Source organism: Manis javanica, chromosome 7 (genome assembly GCF_040802235.1).
Source record: "Manis javanica isolate MJ-LG chromosome 7, MJ_LKY, whole genome shotgun sequence".
Classification (NCBI taxonomy): Eukaryota; Metazoa; Chordata; class Mammalia; order Pholidota; family Manidae; genus Manis; species Manis javanica.
Window position 1 is genome coordinate 75,567,161 of NC_133162.1, and position 19,654 is coordinate 75,586,814.

The 19,654-nt window shown below is 51.8% G+C and overlaps 1 protein-coding gene across 6 annotated transcripts; it reads right to left on the reverse strand.

Annotated features, from left to right (window-relative positions):
- Positions 1 to 4,422: 4,422 nt before the first annotated feature.
- Positions 4,423 to 19,246, reverse strand: LOC140850435 (stromal cell-derived factor 1-like). 6 transcript variants are annotated; one of them, XM_073241164.1, is made up of 5 exons: positions 18,398 to 19,246; positions 14,439 to 14,556; positions 12,648 to 12,734; positions 6,287 to 6,414; positions 4,423 to 5,132 (listed from the first exon to the last, which is right to left on the reverse strand). In XM_073241164.1, the coding sequence occupies exons 1-5, from the start codon at positions 18,456 to 18,458 to the stop codon at positions 5,032 to 5,034; spliced, it is 495 nt and encodes a 164-aa protein (XP_073097265.1). In that variant the 5' UTR covers positions 18,459 to 19,246; the 3' UTR covers positions 4,423 to 5,031. The 6 variants fall into 6 exon arrangements, with proteins under 6 accessions (XP_073097265.1, XP_073097270.1, XP_073097267.1 ...); XM_073241166.1 differs by lacking the exon at positions 4,423 to 5,132 and adding an exon at positions 5,139 to 5,740 and having other exon boundaries at positions 18,398 to 19,239; XM_073241169.1 differs by lacking the exon at positions 6,287 to 6,414 and having other exon boundaries at positions 18,398 to 19,223.
- Positions 19,247 to 19,654: the final 408 nt, after the last annotated feature.

The following is a 19,654-nucleotide window of genomic DNA, read 5'->3' on the forward strand; positions in this document are numbered from 1 at the left end:
GGAGAGCTGAGCCCAGCAACTGCCACCATCAGCCCTTCCCGACTTCTTGGCCCTTTCCCTGGCCTCCTCCTAGAGGGCTGGCCATCCTTCCGAGGTGTGGCTGTGGGCATCTGCCTCTATGCCAAGCCAGCAGCATCTGGGGTGGACTGAGGCCTCCCCCTGGGCAAGGCAGTGGAGAAGGCATCAAGAGCTCAGGAAGTGAGGTGAGGATCCTGCAGGTTAAGAGCTCGTGTCTGGAGCAAGCAGACCCAGGTGGGAATCCCCACTAGCCACTCCCTAGCTCTGTCCACCAGGCAGACACAGCCTTGGCTTCCAGTGGCTGACCTGCCGACCCTTCTTTTCCATTTGGCAGTGTCTCTGGGGTCATGCTCCTCTCGGCTCTGGGTCCTGAGGTCTGGCCAGCCACCCACGGCCCCATCTTAGTCAGGCCTGAGATGAAGCTCCAGTAAAAGAGATCCCATCCTGGGACCCACACCAGCTGTGCTGTCCTCCCAGGGCCCTACTGCAAAGCCAGGCCTACTGGGCGCAGCCCAGCCCGGACCACCCACATGGTCTGCACAAGGGACCCGAGCAGGTCCCTGAAGGAGGGAGTGCTCAGAAGAGGCCGCCTATGGGGAAAGGGTGATTCTTTAATCTGGACTCACAGGAAAAGAACCACTATATTCTTTTATGCGCTGGAACTTTAGTGGGGAGGGCCAGGCACAGGGGATTCTGAAGATGAGCAGCGTGTGACCACTGGCACACAAACATGGGCATGAGCTGAATTTGGGTCCAACTTGTGACTTCCCAGCGCGGTCTTGAGCGTACAAAGACACAGCCTCACAGCCAGTACTGCTGTCTCCTCTTTAGATGTGAGCAGGGAGGCTGCAGCTCATTAACATCCCCTCTAGCTGTCAGGCCATCATTCAAGAAATCTCTCTAACACCTTCTCTGTGCCAGCCGCAGAGCAATGAGTGAGCAAAACACACCAAGCCCGTCTCTTTCCAGTTCTATGGACCTTCTCGAGTGGGGAAGCAGGCAGTGAACAGTGCCCCAGGCACCAGGGAGGGGTTCCAGGGCTGTGGAGGAGCGCAGGCAGGATGAAGAGGGCAGGGCGTACTGCAGAGGCTTCTCTAACATAGGGATGGTGAGCAGAGACTGAGGAAGGTGGGGGGGCCAACCCTGCCATCTCTGGGCAAAGGCCACATGGAGCAAAAGTCCTCTGCCAGGGCCAGGCCTGGCCTGTTCAAGGGACAGGAGGTCAGCGTGGCTGGAGCAGAGAGGCGTGAGGTCAGAGGTGATGGGGCCAGCAGGGTAAGCCGCTGTTGGCCTCTGGAGGGTCTGAGTAGGGTTGATATGGCAGGGCAGCCTGAGAGGTCACTGCAGGGCCCTGGGGTGGGCCAGCTGTGATGGATTCTGGATATATTTTGAAGGCAAGTAATCGGGTTTTTTAATGGTTTAGTTTGGGGTGTGACAGAATAAAATACATTCGAGATGACTGTAGAGCTCTGGCCTGGGCAACCTGAAGTCATTTGCAGAAGCAGGAATGAGCAGATTGGGGGACCAGTAGGAACTAGGAGTTTCTTTCTGCATATGATGCATTTCAGAGGAGGACCTGGGCGTGCCAGCCTGGAGTCCAGGAGGGACATTGCTCTGGGCTCTTAGCCTTTCCTTGGTGCTCAAGGCTGAGAGAGTGAACGAGTCCACCTGGAGCAACAGAAACAGACGGAGCTGTGGGAGTGCCTACTACGTGTACATGTCCTGAGGATGAGGAGAAATGAGGGGCTGAAGCTGAGGAAACAGCTGTGGTCCTGAGAGTCAACCAGAAACTATTTCAAGGAGGCAGGTTGATGTGGTCAAAAGGTGCCGAGGACCTGAGTTCCCTGGACTGAGAGCTGAACCCTGGATTCCCAACACGGCAGTGACCTTGACAAAGAGCTCTTCTAGTGGACCGAGTGGTAGAGTCAGAATGCTCGTTGGAGCAGGTTCAAGGACATTAAGAGAGACAGGAGAGAGATTGGACCTGGAAAATACAGACAACGCTCCTGAGGACCATGTGAGGAGGAGGAGAGGAAGCTGCAGACACTGGGGCCAAGGATATAGCACCGGGTTGTCTTCATTTTCTATGGGAGATACTATAGTATGGTGGACAGTGAAAGATTTTTGGTGCAGGGGAGAGGGGGTGTCAGGAGAGACATCCTTGGGCAGGTGAGGAACACCGGGCTCCATTCAGGGGCAGGAGACCTGGGAGCAGGCGTTCCCGGTGAGGTGTTAGCAGACACTGTGAGAGGGGGGACAGGCAGTGGGGGAGAGGTGAAGCTTTTGGAAATTCCTTTCCTGTTGTTCCCTTTTATTCTGACATAGAAGCCAGACCATCAGCCCCTCATGCAGAGGGAAGGAGGGAAAAGTGTGGAGCAAACACAGCAAAAGGAGGAGCAGATGGTTCAGGAAGGGAGGGAGGGTCCTGGCAGCAATGAGGACCTGCTTCTGGTTAGGTCATGAATTTGAAGGGACCAGACGTGGGTGTACACTGTTTTTCAGAGCTCCAATCCCCTGCAGAGGTGCAGGGCAGCATGGACTGAGTTAGATTGAACTGGGGGTGGGGAATACAGCAAGGACCAGCTGGCCTTCCTCCAATCAGGGACCCTCCCCCTCCATTCCCAGGAATATCAGAGAATGCCAGGCTTCATCTTGGGCTCCACAATGCTTGGCTTCTGTTTGGTTACATGAGCCAAGGGGTAGCTGCCACTCAGTTGCCCCAAAATGAGTGTTAACTCCTGCAAACTTGACAACACACCATGATATTTGAGAGTAGCTCTAGTTCCAGGTAGGGACAACTGGGCTAGGTTGTGGCTATGTGTGTTCAACACCTACTATGATGAGCAGTGTTTAGGGCACTGGGACAAAGCTCCCCCAACCCCTCACAAGACTTCATGGAGCCTACAGCCCTGCAGGGGGCACCAGGGATGGGGTCGCCTGAGAACTCCAGTGCCCCAGTACGTTCTCTCTAGATTCACAGGCTGTGGGATAAATTGCAAACTGCGCCCACGCACCCACTCCTTGGGCTGGGCTGCAGGTCACCACAACCGGGTTGCAGGCTCTGCCAGCTCACTGGGGAGATGCTGGGCAAGCTGGGTTGGTGTTTCTGGATGCCTTCAGGGAAGGAAGAGGGCCTATGCCCCAAACAGCATTTCAGCACCTTTTACAGGTGGGTGGGGCTCTGGACTGTTTGTCAGTCGCAGCAGGGCAGCTGGCTTGTATGGTCTTTCTTTGGGGTTCAAGCTGAAGCCAGGGAGAGGGCTCAGAGAAGATCCCTAGGGAGGCCATGGAGGCATAGGGAGGTCTCCCACGTGACATGTGCAAGCACCAGCCCACGGCCCCATCCTCCTCCCTCCTTTGCCTGACCAATTGCCCCTAGGGATGGTTAGTTGGGTGTAAGTAACAGAAATCCTCATTCTGGAATTCATGGGCAGGGAGTGTGGCTGTACTCACAAGGGACCTTCCCTGACTCTCTGGGCCCTATATGGATGGCCCCATTTCACCCGTGGCTCGGGCTTCCTGGCCCCTCAGCTTCACCTCTCTGAATCCATTTCCTCCAGTTGTAAGCCTGTCTCCTAGGACCCACACTCTGAGAGCACAGTTCTCAGTTACAGTCACAGAGGAACCCAGGAATCCGTTGAGCTCTGAGTCTCAACTCTGAGTTCCTGGGACAGAGTGGATGGGCTGGCCTGGGCCAGGGGTCTATACCATCCAGTTGGTTGTGGCATGGGGTGGAGGGATGGGACCCCTCATGATGCTTTGCTCTCACGCTGGGCTCTCCACATGAGCTACACCCCTGGCAGAATTAGCTCCCAGCAGGACACCACCTGGGCTCTCAATAGCTGTCATCCTGGACCAGTAAATCACCCACAAAGGAATCTATTTCTCTCAGGTCTCAGCTTCACCAGCACTTTTAGGGAGCCCTTAATGCTCCATACTCCCCTGACATCTGGTTGTACCCTGTCTCCCACTTACTTTACTGTATGAAAATACTCACTTAACTGCAAGTTAATCCTTCAGACTTCAGGATTCACAAACCCAGGAAGCAGCCAGCTTGCTCGCAGTGTCCATACCACCTGGTACAGGGCCAGCATAGCAGCTGTTATAAGCCAACTCATGAGAGCCATCAGCCATGTAACACATGATGGGCCATGGACTACTTTTGTTTTTTCAGTGCCGCATCATTCTGAAGAGACATTATTCTGAAGAACTAATGCAGAGGTGGTTGATTCCTGGTGCTAGCACAGTGGTGGAAGGTGCTGGAACCAGCATTGCACAGGTTCCCAGGGATCCTACAAGACCCCCACCAAGATGACTGTATATTTCTCCTGTGGTGGATTTGAGAAAGAAAAACCAAGTCTGGAAAATTCCAAATGGTAACACTAATTTCAAACCAATCGCTGCTACATTGGAATACATGTCTTTATTAGGAAAATTATAAGTGCATATACATCTTTCATTAATATGACTTCAATGAAGGAATTGTTTCTCAAAAGGAGTTGTTACTTGCTAAAAAAAAGCGCACTACATACAGGAAGCTGCCTTCTCCTGGACCATTTTCACATTATGTGGGAGATGCAAATTAAACAATACAAAATACAGTATTTATCACATTTAACACTGAACCCCTCACTGCTCAGAGACTGAGAGTCCAGCGAGGTTGCAGAATAACAAGTTTCCTGTGGGGCTTTTCAACTGGGCATGTGAGTGGTCTGCTTAGGGCACTTGAAGAATTTCTCTAGGGAGCGTCATGGGGGTCCCCCTGGCACAGCTGAGCGATTGCATGGAATATGGAGCTCCCTTGGAATGGGACAAGGGAGATGTATAGGGGGATCAGGGCCCCACAATTTACAGCCAGCTGCAAAAGGGGGTGCTACCTGGGAAAGGTGATGAATGTCCAGGGTAGGAGCCCATGGCGACAGCACCAGGCAGTGGTCAAAGAAGGTCAAGTCGGATCCAAGGAAAAGGTGCAGAAGTTCTCTGGACTTCCTGCACAGGGACTGCAACCTTTTACTATTTGGCCCTCAGCCAAAAATTAAACCTCTTTTCTCTAGAGGTCAGGCAGCCGAGCAGAGGGCACTCCTGAGCCTCCTCGCTGGGGTCTTGGCACCTGGCTGGAATGGGACAAAGAACAGCACAGACAACACATGGCAGAGATTCGGGTTCTAATACTTAGAATGTCTGTAAGCTTGGCGGGGTCCTGGTGCCAAGGGCTGGCAGTGAGTGGAGTACCTCCTGGAGGTCACAGGAGCCCAAGGGAAAGTCGGGTCGGTGCAGCGCTGGGCCTGGAGGGACAGCCGGGTGGGCGATCCCAAACCAACTGATGCACTTGACTGGTATTTTGAAATCAAGGGGGGCCAAGAGAGCCTTTTTTCTTTGCATATAGACTATTTAAATGCATATTTGCTGTGGCTCCGTAGTCTCCACTTAGGAGCAGATTACAAGCAGAGGAATTGTTACACAAATAATTTTCCCTGTAGCTTCTACTCTTATCTGTTTTTCCTCCAACAGGGGAGAAATGGAAATGATTCTTCACTTAATCACATAGTCAAGACTTAGGGCCACATTTACATTCTTGGAGCAAGAGACTTAATGGTTCTGGTCCACAGATTCCAGAGGAAACTGCCTTCAAATCATCCACAAGATTTTTAAATATCTTGGATTACTTGAAAAATGACCAGACCTCTGAAAATTCAATCATTTCACGTATAATTCAGGAGTTCTGTAGAGAAGACAGGTTAATTTCAAAACAGAGTTTTAAAACCAGTTCTGTATCCTTTATAACTAATAAAGACCCCATACTCTATTTTTTCAATAGAACATCGCTGGTTTGAGGATGTGAATTTTTGTTTGATTGATGGGCTGGCCTTCTACCTACCATGTAGATCCTGTTTAAAGGAATATTTATGGAAATGCCTAACACATGTTACTGATACTCCAAAGATTATTAAACCTAAAAGCATCTACAATGCAAGATTATTTCACTCTAATATACTTCCTGCATGTTATTTATAGTGTCCTGTCAATTAATAATTTCTTTGTTTTACCCTTCCTTTTCCCTCCCTTCTTAATTTAAAACATTTTACTGGGGTATTTAACCAAAGGATTAAAGTATTAGTGAGGCCAAATGAAAAGCAACAAAACAAGTAAAAAATCGTCAGAGCCTTCCTACCTTTTCAAAAAGTGAAAATTTTAAACTGCTTAATGCAACTCCAAAAACTGCTCTCAGGAAAAGGAAATAAACTAAATGTCAGGCTTTTTAACTTACTTTCCCAGGTATCCCAGCATTTGCTAAGAGGAAGGAATGCTCTGCTGGCTGTCCTGGGAGCACAGAAAGAGCAGCAGCCACGAAGGCCCAGGGCCAGTTGCAAGGTAAGTTGATGGGATTGCCAAATGCTGGAAAAGATGAGGGTGGATTTGAATGGTGAAGACATCTTCGGGTCTAGGATTATTTTATGGATTGGGTTTTCAAAACCAAAGAAAAAGTTGAGAATTCTTTTCATCATGTTATTCCACAAAGAATGCTGGGCTTGGCACAATGAAGAACAGCTCTCTGTAGTTCTGATATATTAACCACTATGGAAGCGCTAAGGGTTGGCACCCTCAGAGGTCAGGGCTGCAGCTAACCCAATTCCCTTGGGCTCTGTTGATTCACCATGGGTTTGTGATCAGTAGGGAAACCAGCCATCTACCCCAAAGGTAACCGCCATCATCGGAAACCTGGTCACAGGCCCTGCGGGCATCTCCTCACTCTCAGCCTTTGCACACGAGGAACTGACAGTGCGCACCAGAGACACTGGCTTTGAACAGAAACACAGGATTGGACAATAGACAATATTCCAAACAAGACACAACGTGCACAGTGTTTTCAGGACTGGGTAACATGAGACATTTTGATCTGCTCCTTGGTGCCCAGTTTAAATGAAAGCTTTGGTCTTGAGAGAGTCCGTTTCCAGGGTCATGGAGACAATCTTGGAGACGATGATGGATGAGAGAGAGAATGATGAGAAGAACGTGATGGGATATAGAGGAGAGCTCGGGATGGGGGGGCACATCTTACCCTACCCTGGCCTCACACTGCCTGCCTCAGCTCAGGGACGGCCTGTGATCCTCACCAAAGAGGTAGCCGGGCTCCACTCTGAGGGAAGGGAGGCGCCTGCCTGGCCCTCTAGAACCTAACCCCCTCCAACCCTCACACAGGGCAGCCTTTGCTAGCGCTTACCCATGCTGCTTGGTCCTGACACCTCCTGGATGGTTCCAGGATATGATGATGTGACTGAGGTACTTCCATCTAGGGTCCAGCCTCTGCAGCTCAGAGATACAAAACTCAGGAACCTCTGGTGTGACCAGGGGCTCCATGGAAAGATATTGAAGTAAAGCTAGTAAAATAATGGCCTTAGATTATGTTCCTATCTGTCACCAGTGACACTGGATAATCAAACTAAATGAAAAATAAACACCATATATTTTGCTACATAATCAAATGGTGAACATAAGGCAAACTGTGCAAAATAAAGCCCTTGGGAATGCATTCAGCCCTGCCTGGGCTCAGGCGAGTGGCTGCAGGCCCTTCCTAACACTGGTTTCAGATCTGGGCTCCTACTGAAAGGGTTCCTCAGGCGTCTGACCCAATCTGCACCTCTCACATCTTGAACCTCCTGTTAACAAGAACAGAGGGAGGCACCATTAAGGTGTGTCCCCAGGCACGGTCCCCAGGCCGCACCTGAGCCCACTTGGAGGCCAGGGCCCCCACTCCTGACTCCCAATCACCCTCCAGCAGGGGTAGGGGCAGGGAGGGAGAGAGCCAGTTGAAGAGGGAGGGGAGGAATAGGGGCAGGTTGAGGGGGAGGAAGAGAGGGAGAGAGCCAGGTGAAGTGCAAGGGTGGATGGCAAGCATGTAGGGTGAAGACAGGTGGGTGCAGCACACAGCAGGCACAGTAGGCCGAGGAGCTCAGGGCAGCCACTTGACAAGATAGGCGCAATGCCCCTGCCCAGCTTGGCCCTTGGGGCTGTCTGACCAGCACCAGCAGCCACTTCCACCTTCCAGCCACACTGGCCAGGGCTGGGCAGCCAGCACCACACACCACTCACCTGGCCCAACCCAATGCTGCCCAGATTCAACCCCCTTGAATGACAGGATGTCTGGCTGGGCTGTGTGCTCTCCCAGGGCAACCCCGTCTCCAGTGGGGTCACTGGGGTCACAAGATCAGCACTGGAGCTTGCTAGCCTTTCTTAGTAGCCCTGTTCACTTCATCCCCAGGAGTGGGAGGTGCAGTCCCCCAGCACTGAAGCAGTCGGTCACATTAGGGCAGCAACAGCTTGTCCCACTGTCGCTAGAGGGCAAACATCCTGTGGTTCCCAGATGGATGCGCCATCCCTCTCTGGGCTGGGTGAAGAATGACGGAGAGCATGGGGCACAGGTCTGACCCTCTCACAGGGGCTTCTTGGTGATCAGAACAATCCCGCCAAGGCCCCAAAGGCCAGAACCGCTGCTGGCTTCCAGAGAAAGGAGAACAGCCCCAGGCAACCCAGCACACTTCCAGATGCCATCCAGGTGGGAGCAGGCCTGCCGATCCCAGTGCCAGCAAAGGGCTGCAGGCTGGGACGGTAAGCCAGATTAAAGGGAGGGCAGCGGCAATAACAGATCTGTCTGCAGCACCCTAGTGGGACACTTCTCAGTGGGCAGGAGGGCTGCAGTTCTCTGTCTGCAATCACACAGGAGTGCTCGAAGCATGAGGGGACACAGTGAGTCTGACAGCGAGGGACCTTGGGTTTTCTGTCCTGGTAGTCCATCTGCTCTGTCCTCCAACCACCTCAGCTTTCTGGATCCATGTACTGAAACTATGACCAGGGTCTAGGTTGCAGGGTGAGTGACGGTGGGTGGGAACACCAGTCCAGACGGCTGAGGCACCCTTTTTCAGAGCACTACTGAAATCAGGGCCTTGCTCTTCCATGTGATCCCCCTCCTTCCGGTCCAAGCTAGAGTTACTTAGTAAGACATTTCAGACATGAATCTGGGAGGGGAGAGGAAAGTCCTAGAATTTAAACCATGTTCACTGTAAGCAGATTTTTCCCGTGAGTGAAGACGGAGGCAGCTGTGTCCTGGAACCTAACAGCACAGGGTCATGGAGACTCTCCCGGCAGGAGTGAGGAGTCCCTGGAGCTGCAGGCCCTCCACACCGTTCCTCATCACTGGGGACCCGTTTAAGAATCTGCAATGTGAAATGCCTGGCCCGGAGGCTCCCTGAGCAGGATTTTCCACAGTTGCTCCTGGGAATGCAGACCTCCCACCCTCCCTGCCCACAGGCTTGGCAGAAGCCCACCCATGCTGGGAGGTACAGCTGTTCTCTCAACCCAGGCCCAGGGAGGCAGTGCTGGAAGTGGCCCACTCCAGGCGGCAGAAGGTGGAGAGCCAGCAACAGGTGCTTGGGAAAAGGGGTCAGTTATCACCTAGTGGCATGGCCACAGCCAGCTCTGCCTCTACAAGGCTGTGATGGGCAGAACCTGCGGAGGAAAACAAGAGGGAAGAAGGCAGAAGGCATAGGCCTCATGGAGCTGTGTGAGCCCTGGAACCATCCCGGGCCTCCCGAGAGAGAGGGCGGAGTGTCCGTGGAAGGCTCAGCATCCCCGGTGATGCCAGAGACCCCAGGCCGCTCGAGATGGAGTTCCGGCTGTCCTAGAGTCCTGAGCGGGCTCCACATCTCAGACCCCAACACCAGTCTCTGCACAACTACTTTCTCCATACCTTAGTGGATCAGGAAGGGCCTTAAAAAGCACATAAATGCAGGAGCCAGTGGGGCCACAGGGATGGCAAAGCACTGCTTCCCCTAGGAAGGCTGAGCGCCTGCCCAGTGGGCAGGGTCTGCCCTGGAGGAGGGGTAGAGCAAATTTACAGGGCGCCAGAGAGACAAGAGCAGAGGGCACTGCGGTCCAACTCGAGGTGGCAGATAACTAGTTTTTCCTTTTCTGGGCAGCCTTTCTCTTCTTCTGTCGCTTCTTTTTTCCTATCTTGTCTTTTATCCCCACTTTTTCTTCTCTGCGCCCCCTTAGATAAAATTAGTAGAACCATTAATGATGTTGAAATACACAAGAACTGTGTCAGTCTGCATAACATTTAACACTGGACCATTTGTTGTCTTCAGTCCCCTGCCTGGAGGCCCCTGGGCAAAACACTGTCCATCAGTACTTCATTAACATAAATCAGACATTTTCTCCCATTCAAAAAATAAGCTTAGAGAGGTTTCCACAATATCTGTGAACTGGTTAGAGCAACTGCCAATTTACCAAGCTGAGGCTGGCCCCAACTATTACCCAAGGCTTCCAAACAGGGAAGAAATGCACCTTTAAGAGGTCAAATTCACATCACACCCCAGGTGCCAGGCTGGACTTGGTCAATTATCTTACTCAACCTGGCCTCCTTGGGCTTCATTCCTTCTCAGTGCAGAGCTGAACTCTTCACTTGAACTACAAAAACCCTGCATTTCAAATAGAATAATGCTTTTTGGAGTTTGGAGGCCCAGTATTCACACAGCCATCTGGAAAAAGAAGGTGGCTTGATTCCACCTTCTCCTTTCTGGAGCCTATAGGCACCCCTCGGAATGACTGAAATTGTTCTGGTGAGCAAGGGAGAGAGATGATTAGCAGAAATTTATTAGAGCAACTGGCTCATGACTGTCACATTAAAATGATTCAAGCTGAATGGTATTTAATGATTTATGTGGAAGGACCACCTGTTTTTGTGAAAGCTTGATATTAACCATGGCCTGGAATTATGGGATTTTTGCATGGTAAAATGTGAAAGCTGGATATTACGAGGGTTGAGTCTTTGGAGATTATATGGGGATGTTAGGAGGACTGGGGAGAGGAGGGAGAGAAGGGGAATTAGTGAGTCATATTAATCTTCAGAAAACTTGCACTGCTGTTTCCACTGGGTTTAATAATTTTAAAAGAAGAGGCAAAAATTTGAGTACAGATCAAACTGCTTCTGAGCAAGCCCATGTGCTGGCCTCACACGTGAACGAGGCAAGAGGCGTCTAAGGCAGCTGCCAGCAGACCAGCCTTTCTTCATCAACTCCAGAAATGTGTGTGAGCCCCAGGTCTGAACTAATGGGTTTTATTTCAGGTAAATAAATTCCCACATACAGTAGGAGGTTTATGCCATGAAACAATTAGCATTTTATTGCTAGTACATATGTCACATTTGATACAATCTTAATACAAGTGAAAAAATACACTGTGGCTAACATTAAAAAGCTGCAATCACATTTATAGTTCATTATTTCTTTACAAATTGTCAGTAGTTGAAGACAATAGAGAAACATAGTCTACTGACATTCATATGGCTCCACTTCAAATATATGAATTGCTCGACTGTAAATATATTCTGAAATACATTTGTTTTCTAAAGAAACATTTAAAAAATGTGTACAAAAAGTATATATATAAAAAATGCCTTGCAAAAAGTTACAAATACAATCAGGCCCATCTGTGGATCATATTTATGCATAGAAATTTCAACTTGCCAACATCTCTGACTGGAACCTAACTGTTGTGGTTCAGGAGGAGGGGTTAGTGGCAAGAGGCTCATTTATTCATTTATTTTTTCACTTATGATTTCAGAAACTTCAGAATTTATAGAGAGCCTCCATGAGGCAATCTCAGAATCCAAATTCCTCAAAGCACGCTCTCAGATTGAAAACGGGATCTGATTCTGCAAAGACTTGCCTTTCTTGTGATGTAAGTGTGAGAGTCATGATCTCACACTCCCCAGGGAAGGGCCAGCCCCATTGTGGAGGAGGCCAGGGAAGATTCTCACAGAGGGCCTGGGCAGGAGGGGAGACCAAAGGGAGGAGGGGGCTGCAGGGCAGGAGCCCCAGTGAACCCCCTCCTCCTGCTGAGCAAGGGCAGAAATGAGAAGCAGGCAAGAGATGAAAGCATGCTGTGGGAGGCAGGGAGAGGCCTGGGAATGACCCGGAAAGGGTCTCTGAGCACAGTCCCCAGTGACAGGGGTTTCTACACGGAGCCCGCAGATTCGCTGAGCTTGAAAGATCAGGTAAAGCTGGTGACTGCTGCCTAGCAGTACTCAGTACTAGGAGCACCTGGCTGTCATTCAGGAGGGATGCCCTGGCAGGAGCCACCTGCAGTCCTCCTCCAAGCCTTGGCATCTGGAGGAGGGACATTTTTCTGAGCTCCACTCTTGGCCATCACCTGTGCTCAGAATCCCCAGGGCAGAAAGGAGAAGCTCCAAAACAAGCCACGTACAGATCTTGAAGTAATCATTGATTGAGAAAAGGGTAATGAAATGATGCTGACTGTTATGATAATGAGGGAACTGACTGGTGGGAAATGCGGTTGGGATAATACAATTTCTTAGAAAACCCCAGTTATAGGACAGCCAGTGTGCAAGGGCACAGGGCACGAGCGAATACAAGCTGCAATGCACGATAAATGCAATCGTCTACATGCTGGGCAAACCTCCAGCCCGTTCCCAGGTCAGTGTGCTACCCATAGGCACACCCGGTCCTGCTATTCAGGCTATCCTTCCCCCACCTCTGCTCTCACATCCCTCACATGGTTTTAAATTTCTCAAGTGGATCTAGAGGGAAGTCCTTTCTGGCTGTGGTGCTTACTTGTTTAAAGCTTTCTCCAGGTATTCCTGAATCCACTTCAATTTCAGGTCAATGCACACTTGTCTATTGTTGTTCTTCAGCCTTGCCCTGCCAAAACAGAAGAGGCAACAGTGTGCAGCTGCACAGAAGGTGGCACTGTGGTCGTCTGAGCGTTGTTCAGTCATCTGACACCCATGTCAGGACCCCCACTGGTGCCCAGTGCCCCACCTGACAGGCTTGGGTTCTGGAGGAATTCAAGGGAGGCTGGAGAAACCCAGTGCTTAGGAGTGTGGCAAGCTCCACTGCAGAAAGATGGGAAAATGAAACATCTTTATGGGGTGGCAAGGGAACATTTCAATTGGCTTTGGAAGGATGAGTAGGAGTCCAACAAGTGAAGGGAAGGGAGGGGGGAAACAGGAGTTTCCAGCCAATGTCCAGAGAGTGCGGAGGAAGAATGGGGCAGGATGCTCAAGAAGCAGGTGGCCAGATGAGAAGCGCAAAGGAGGGGGATTTTATCTGCAAGGTTATGGGGACTTGTGAGGGTTTTAAACAGGACAGTGACGGCAGCAGAGTTTTGGCTTGATCATCTTTCTAGTACATGGAAGACAGACTTCAGAGTAAGCCTTGGAGGTAGCAGACCTGCGAGAGGCACTGCCTGCCTTAGTCTAGGGAGAGAAGGGAGCAAGCAGGACAAGAGGGACGGGGCACAAGGTGGGGGCAGGGTAGGTAGTTTGGCAGAAAATGGTTTCCAGAGAGATTTTACAAGTTCAATGACTGCTCCTCGGTCTCATTTGTTTTTTCAAACATGCTGGCTAAATTCACTCTCTGATGAACTACCTCTCAAAGGAGAGAATTTTATTGTAAACAAACTATGTGAAAAAACATTCATTTTCTAGCAGCCTAAAACATATTGCAAATGAAAACATATTCAAGGCAGCAAAGACTGGGAAAAAAAAAAAGAGAAAATCAACCTTAAAAAACGCTGGTGTTGGGTGGAAAAGCCTTCAGGAAATTCAGCTTTCTTTCTAACTGCTGTGTTCCTGTCCCAGTTTCAGCACTGGGACTTTGCAGGGCATGAACTCTCTCCAGGAAACCCCAAGCCTCACCCCCAGGCATCTAGATACAGAACTACACTTGCTGTGTGGCTTTTTTCCTGAGCTTCACCCAGCCTCCTGTGCCCCAGGTGACAGATCTTTGCGTGTCATGTATGTGTGATTTGGGTTTGTCTTGTTTCCCACCTGAAGGAAATCAAATGTTAACAGTTGCCATCAACCCCCCAACAAAACAACAAAATCTCGGGTATTGTATTTGAAAACATGTAGGTAAGTAAGCTGAAAATATTGGGTTTCACCAAACGGTTAAAGATGACTTAACACAGAATTTGGGTCTTGTGAGGTTTTGCTATGTGAAGAATGACTAATTTAGAGCACCGAAGCCCCCAACCTGGTAGAACCATTACAGGTAAAGGGCTGGCTCACTTGCTGGGCCTTCAGCAGAAACTTGGGTGAAGGCCACGCTTCTCCAGGCTGGAGGCAGCCAACTGCCATTTGCTGCCCTGCAGGGAGGAAACTTGGGAAGAAGAGACAAGGACCACTACGAGCACAGTGGGGCACCAAGGGTCAGGGGAGTGACTTTTGAAGCTCCTGCCTGGTGGCACACTCAGAGGCCTTGAGGTAGTAACATGTCCCTCTGATTAAGTCAAGCTCAGGACTGGACACAGCATGTCATTCCTCCAGCTCTCCCAAGTCTGCCAGTTAGTTGTTCCTATGCCCATCAGGAGTAGCATTCCTGGAGGGTGATGTTCCGACTTACACAATCTGAAGGGCACAGTTTGGGGTGTTGAGGATTTTGAGATGCTTGATGTTGCCTCTGGCAATGTGGCTCTCGAAGAATCGGCAAGGACATCTGTAGCTCAGGCTGACTGGTTTCCCTAAAAGAGGTAAGGAGAACAAGAGCTGGTTGGCCTGCCAGGCCTTGAGGATACACGTGTCTGGGTCTGCAGCCCAGGGGCCGAGGGCTCAGAAGGCAGTATGATGGCAGGATCAAGAGGGATGGGTAAGTCATGGGCACACCCGTGCCAAGAACTCTTGGGCAGCTTAGGGGGCTCTGGGTAAGCTCAGACTTAGTTTCCACAGGGCCAGAGGGCAAAGGCCCTTGGACAGCTAGACCTAGGAGGGCAGGGACCTAAATAAGAAGCCCACCTGCACAGGTGTGTCAAGATAAAGTCTGTTAATCACAGGAGAGAAATGTTTCATTCTAAGGCACTGAGGTCCTGGTTATTCTTTGCAAAATAAACTCCCCCAGGGCCAACTGAGAAAGACCTTGTTAGTCAGGGGAGGGGAAAGAAGGAGGCTCCTTGACTCTCTCTGCTCCCCCATCTGGCATGGGCCTTATCCCAGGAGCTCTGCAGCTCCCCTGGGAATGCCGCCCCCTCTCCATCCCCTCCTGCAGTCTTCTTTCCCACTCCACCTTCAGTCCAGGCCACACCAAAAGAATCCCAGCAGCAGAGGCCGCCTTCTTCCCAGCACTTCCCTGAGGTCCTGGAGATTATCAGACTGGAGTCAAATGTGGCTTTCATTGTCTAGGCAGGTGCTTTGCAGCCTCCAGGGTTGTAGTACATCTTTGTCAATTTGCCAATTTGCAAAATGCAGTAATTGGCACTCATTAGTGTAAATTAGCCAGGTCTTCTGCAGAACCTACCACTCACCCTTTACATCTAGAATTGCAAGCCTGGGATCTGGGATTTGTGTGCTTTTTTCTTTTCTGCAGATTTTATCCAAGCCCTACTTAATACTCCAAATTATTTGAATCTGTGAGACTTTCATCAGGGTTTAAATGTATGTGAGAGAATATTAAGTCCAGAGGTATAAAAAAAAGTTTGCCTGTTTACAGAGCTCCCAGAGGCCTCCTGGTGGTGGTGAAGTTCTGCACTTGGGGACAAGAGACTTGTGTTAGCCACAAGAAAGCTTGTGAGTGAGGGACTTCTTAACTTTTTCTTTCCAAAGGCGGCATTCAGTTGAGAAGACATGGCCTGGGGACAGCAGCCTATTTAGCAATCACGTCCAGGGAAAAGCAGATAACTTGGCCTCCCAGGACCAAAGTGGACTTGGAAAATTAGGAAGGAGAAAGCCAGGCTTTAGGGAGCTCAGTGACTCCAGGGATGGGAGTAGCCTTCACTCAACCCAACTCCAGAAAGTCTGCAGGTGCCAGGCTTTTAGCAACTGCACTGGGTCCCTGCAGGGGAAGTCTGTACCGCCCTGTAGCCAGATCACTTGAGAAAATGACCCCAGGGCTGGGAGGCCTGGGTAATGGAGGTGCCAGTCTCCCACCAGTGTCCTGCCCCAGGTTTCCATGGAATTCTCATGGGTCCTCCTGAGCTGATCAGGGACTGGAGGACTTGGGCCTGTGGTGAGGCAGGATGAGTCCCAGTCCCAGAGCAGCAGTGAGCTGAAAGGCACACAGTGCGAGCACTGGGGTGGAAGGGGGCTGCTGCTCTGCTGTCTCAGAGAAGCTGTTCTGGCTCCACTGACCAAGCAGTGGAGATCAGGCCAGAAATCAAAGCTGATTCTGAGCTCAAAACACAAGCTTTCTCTTTCTCCCCTCTTCCTCCCCTCCCCCCTGGGATTATCCATTTCCTTCAAAGGCAATTCTTATTCCTGCTCCCAGGACCCAGTCGTGGGCCTATCAAGTGGGGAATTTCAACAGGTCTTTTTAAAGTGACAGAACAACAAATGATTTTACTAAGAAAATTTGGTGCCATGTCTACCTGGAGTTCTTTCTCCAGCTTTTTATGAACATTAGTACCTTTTCCAACTGTTAGGGATATGACAAGTTGTTTGGGCAAGCTGCAGAGTTGGCCCAGATGTTACCTGGTGTTGGGAACTGGTTAATGTGGCCATGTTCTGGAGCAGTTCCCTGAAAACCTTCGAATGCAGAGACAGGAGCCTGGGCCAACCTTTCCCACTAGGGCTGGGAATGGGGCCCACACTGGGTTTAACCCCTGGAAGCCCAGGGCACCCAAGGTACCAGCTGCTTGGCTGAGGTCAGTAAGTGCGGGAAGGGCCGAAGCTGGAGCTAAGGTGTCTCTGAAATGCAGTGTGGGACTCTGTGAGCCAAAAGTGCTTTCTGACCTACACATGCAAGGAAAACCAAACCAGCCTGGAGCCCAGGACCCTGACCTGGCCACCTGGCTGCCAGGAAGGCAACTCAGAGTGGCCACCAAGCAGCCTCCCCAGGGTCAGAAGGAGTCTCTCAGTGAGGGTCCCACTCCCTCTGTGCCACCAGTTCAGGACTCAGTGACCTGGATCCCCAAATTCCAGTCCTTTCTGTAGCTCCCTAGAGGATGGGGCATCTAGGGACAGCACCATTTCCCCCAGAGAGGCACATTATGACACATCCATTCTACCAGACCACTTGATTTGTTAATGCCCCACCCAGAGTCCTGGAGATGCTCAGTTTGTTAATGTCCCACTCCTGGAGAAAAGTATCCTGGAGATGCAGCCTAGGACACCTTTTTGGCTAGGAGGAAAATTCTGAATTGCCTTTGATCTGATCCCTCTGCAGCTCTGACCAGCAACTGCCACACTTTTAAAGAACACTTCCCCAGGTGCTCAGCGTGAACCTGTTAGTCCAGGAACCGGCCAAGCCACATGCATGCTCACCTCGCCCGCACTGGCTTCAGGGCCACTAGCCCAGAATGCCACAGTGGGGCACTGGCTGGAAACCAGCCTTGTACTTCAGGAGCCTGGTTCCTGCACATTCCAAGGCTGGCCGTGCTAAAGAGCACTGAGTGTCATGAGTGTCCTGAAACCCTGTGCTGTTCGATGGAAACTTCACAGCGAAGCAGGGCAGCGTGGCCTAAGATGGCTTTGTTTGTGTGTCCAGAGAAGACAGTTTATTTTGGTTTGCAGCACCAGAGTCCTGTGGCAAGGACAGTGAGGTCTCTCTTAAGCTTCAAAAGAGAATGCTCTCCAGTGAAAAGGGACACCACCTTTCCCAGTGGCCTATATCTGGGTGACCCAACTTCGCTTCGTTGCAGCGCTCGCTCTGAGGTGAGCGTGCTCACTTGGCTGGTGACAAAGGCGCTTGCCTGCATGGGTATTTCGGGGCTGCAGAGGCGCTTGCGCGATCTGCACGGCCCCTGGAGCTCTCCCTGGTGACCGAGGTCGCCGGCCGCTTGGGGCTGCGGAGCTGTGCAGAGCACGGCCGGGCGGGCAGCGCAAACCCTCCAGCTGCTCGGGTCGAAGCGCGCGGAGACTGGCTGGGCGGGTGCAGCGAGGGCTGGACTCACCGAGAGCGGACGCCGCGCAGCGGCCCCCATCGCACAGCCGCGACCAGCGAGTAGCGAAGCGAAAAGCGTTTTGCAAAGAGCTTTCCCGCATGAACCGCCAGTTGCACCTCCAGCACCAAGCGCAGAGGAGCTTTGGAGCCCGTGCGCCCCGGAAACCGCCGGGCACGGGAAGGCTCAGGCCGGTCAGTGAGCGGCAGCTCGGGGCTCCGCTCCACACCCGCGCCCTCCGCGCCTAGCCAGCTTTCCTGGCCGACCTCGCTCCGCAGTTTGCTCGAGGTCTGGGGGCCGCGCGGTCCCCGGAAACCCCAGCCCCTGCGGAACGCGGAGCCACGTAAGGCTGGTGCTACCCCGGCTTGAGCGCCGCGCCCGCCCAGGGGGCTGCATCGACCTACCCAAGGCTGTGCAATGCGAACCGGGTTCGCTCCAGGCGCGGAGCGCGGGGCGCGGCGTCTGCCCCGTCTCCGCAGCCGAGCGTACTCACCGTCGCTGAGACAGAGCGCAGCCAGCACAGGGGCCAGCACGGCGATGACCTTGGCATCCATGGCACCGGCAGCGGGAGGACGCGCTGCGGACACGGCGGCGGCAAGGGCAAGCGCAGAGGCGGGAGGCGAGCGAGGGGCTGTTTAGAGGAGAGGGCGGCAGGAGGGGCCCGGCGAGGGGCGGGCCTGGAGCCGCAACCCGCGCGGCTGGGGCTCGGACAAGCGTCCCTCCCACAGACCGCTCCTCCGGCTCCGGCCCCTCCCTCCCTCCGCCTCCCACGCCTGGGTGACCAGGGCTATCGCGCTCTGACCCGCTCAGGTTGCGCGGGGCCTGCTCTGCAAGCTTGACCTCTGGCGAGGGACCAGCCGCGCAAGAAGGCTGGGCTGCTGGGCTGGGCACGGTTCCCATTCTGCACACAGACTGAGTTCCATAGGTGGGCGATGGATGAGAACCAACGAAACAACAGTCGGTGCTGGGGCTGAGACCCAACTGGGCCGGCGCTCCCCGTTTCTGGAGTGTGGGACTCTAGGCGACCGCTGGCCCAGGTTCACTAAGAGCGCCTCAGAAGCTCGGCCCAAGGAACGAGGCTGGTGTTTGCAGGCAGAACTCCTATTCCAAGCCAAAGCCATCGCTTATTAGCCAAACCTCAGTTTCCTCACCTGTCAATTGAGGCTATAAAATGAACTTCCAATTATAAAGTAAATAAATCAGAGGGGTGAAAGTACCGCATAGGGAATAGAGTCAACAGTATCGTAATAACTTAGTGTGGTGACAGCTAGTCAACACACTTTTGTGGTGAGCTTATTAATGAATCACTGTGCTGTACACCTGAACCTAATAGAAAACTAATATAACATTGTATGCCAACTATTCTTCAGTAACATAAAAGAAAAGAAAAATAAAATGCTACCCTCCAGAAAGGAAACAAAAGCAGTTCGCCCCTGAGGCTCAGTATACGTGAATTTACTTAACTCTTTGTACCTATGCTCTCTCAACTGTGAAACGGGCTAAGCATATTCCCTGCGAGTGGAGCTGGGGGAATCCTCCGCGAGTCTCCTCGCCACCACCGCGAAGCGCTCTGCATCCTGGGTGACACATAGCACTCAGTAAACGAAGCTAGAAATAATTGTTCAAACCTCAGTATTTCTGCCTCTCTACAGCGCAGGCCCTGTGCGACCCAAAGTGGTGAAAGGAGGCCCCCTACTCCCCAGCCCAGGCCTGTGCTCTAGCGTCAGCTTTTCCGGTCCTGGGAACTACA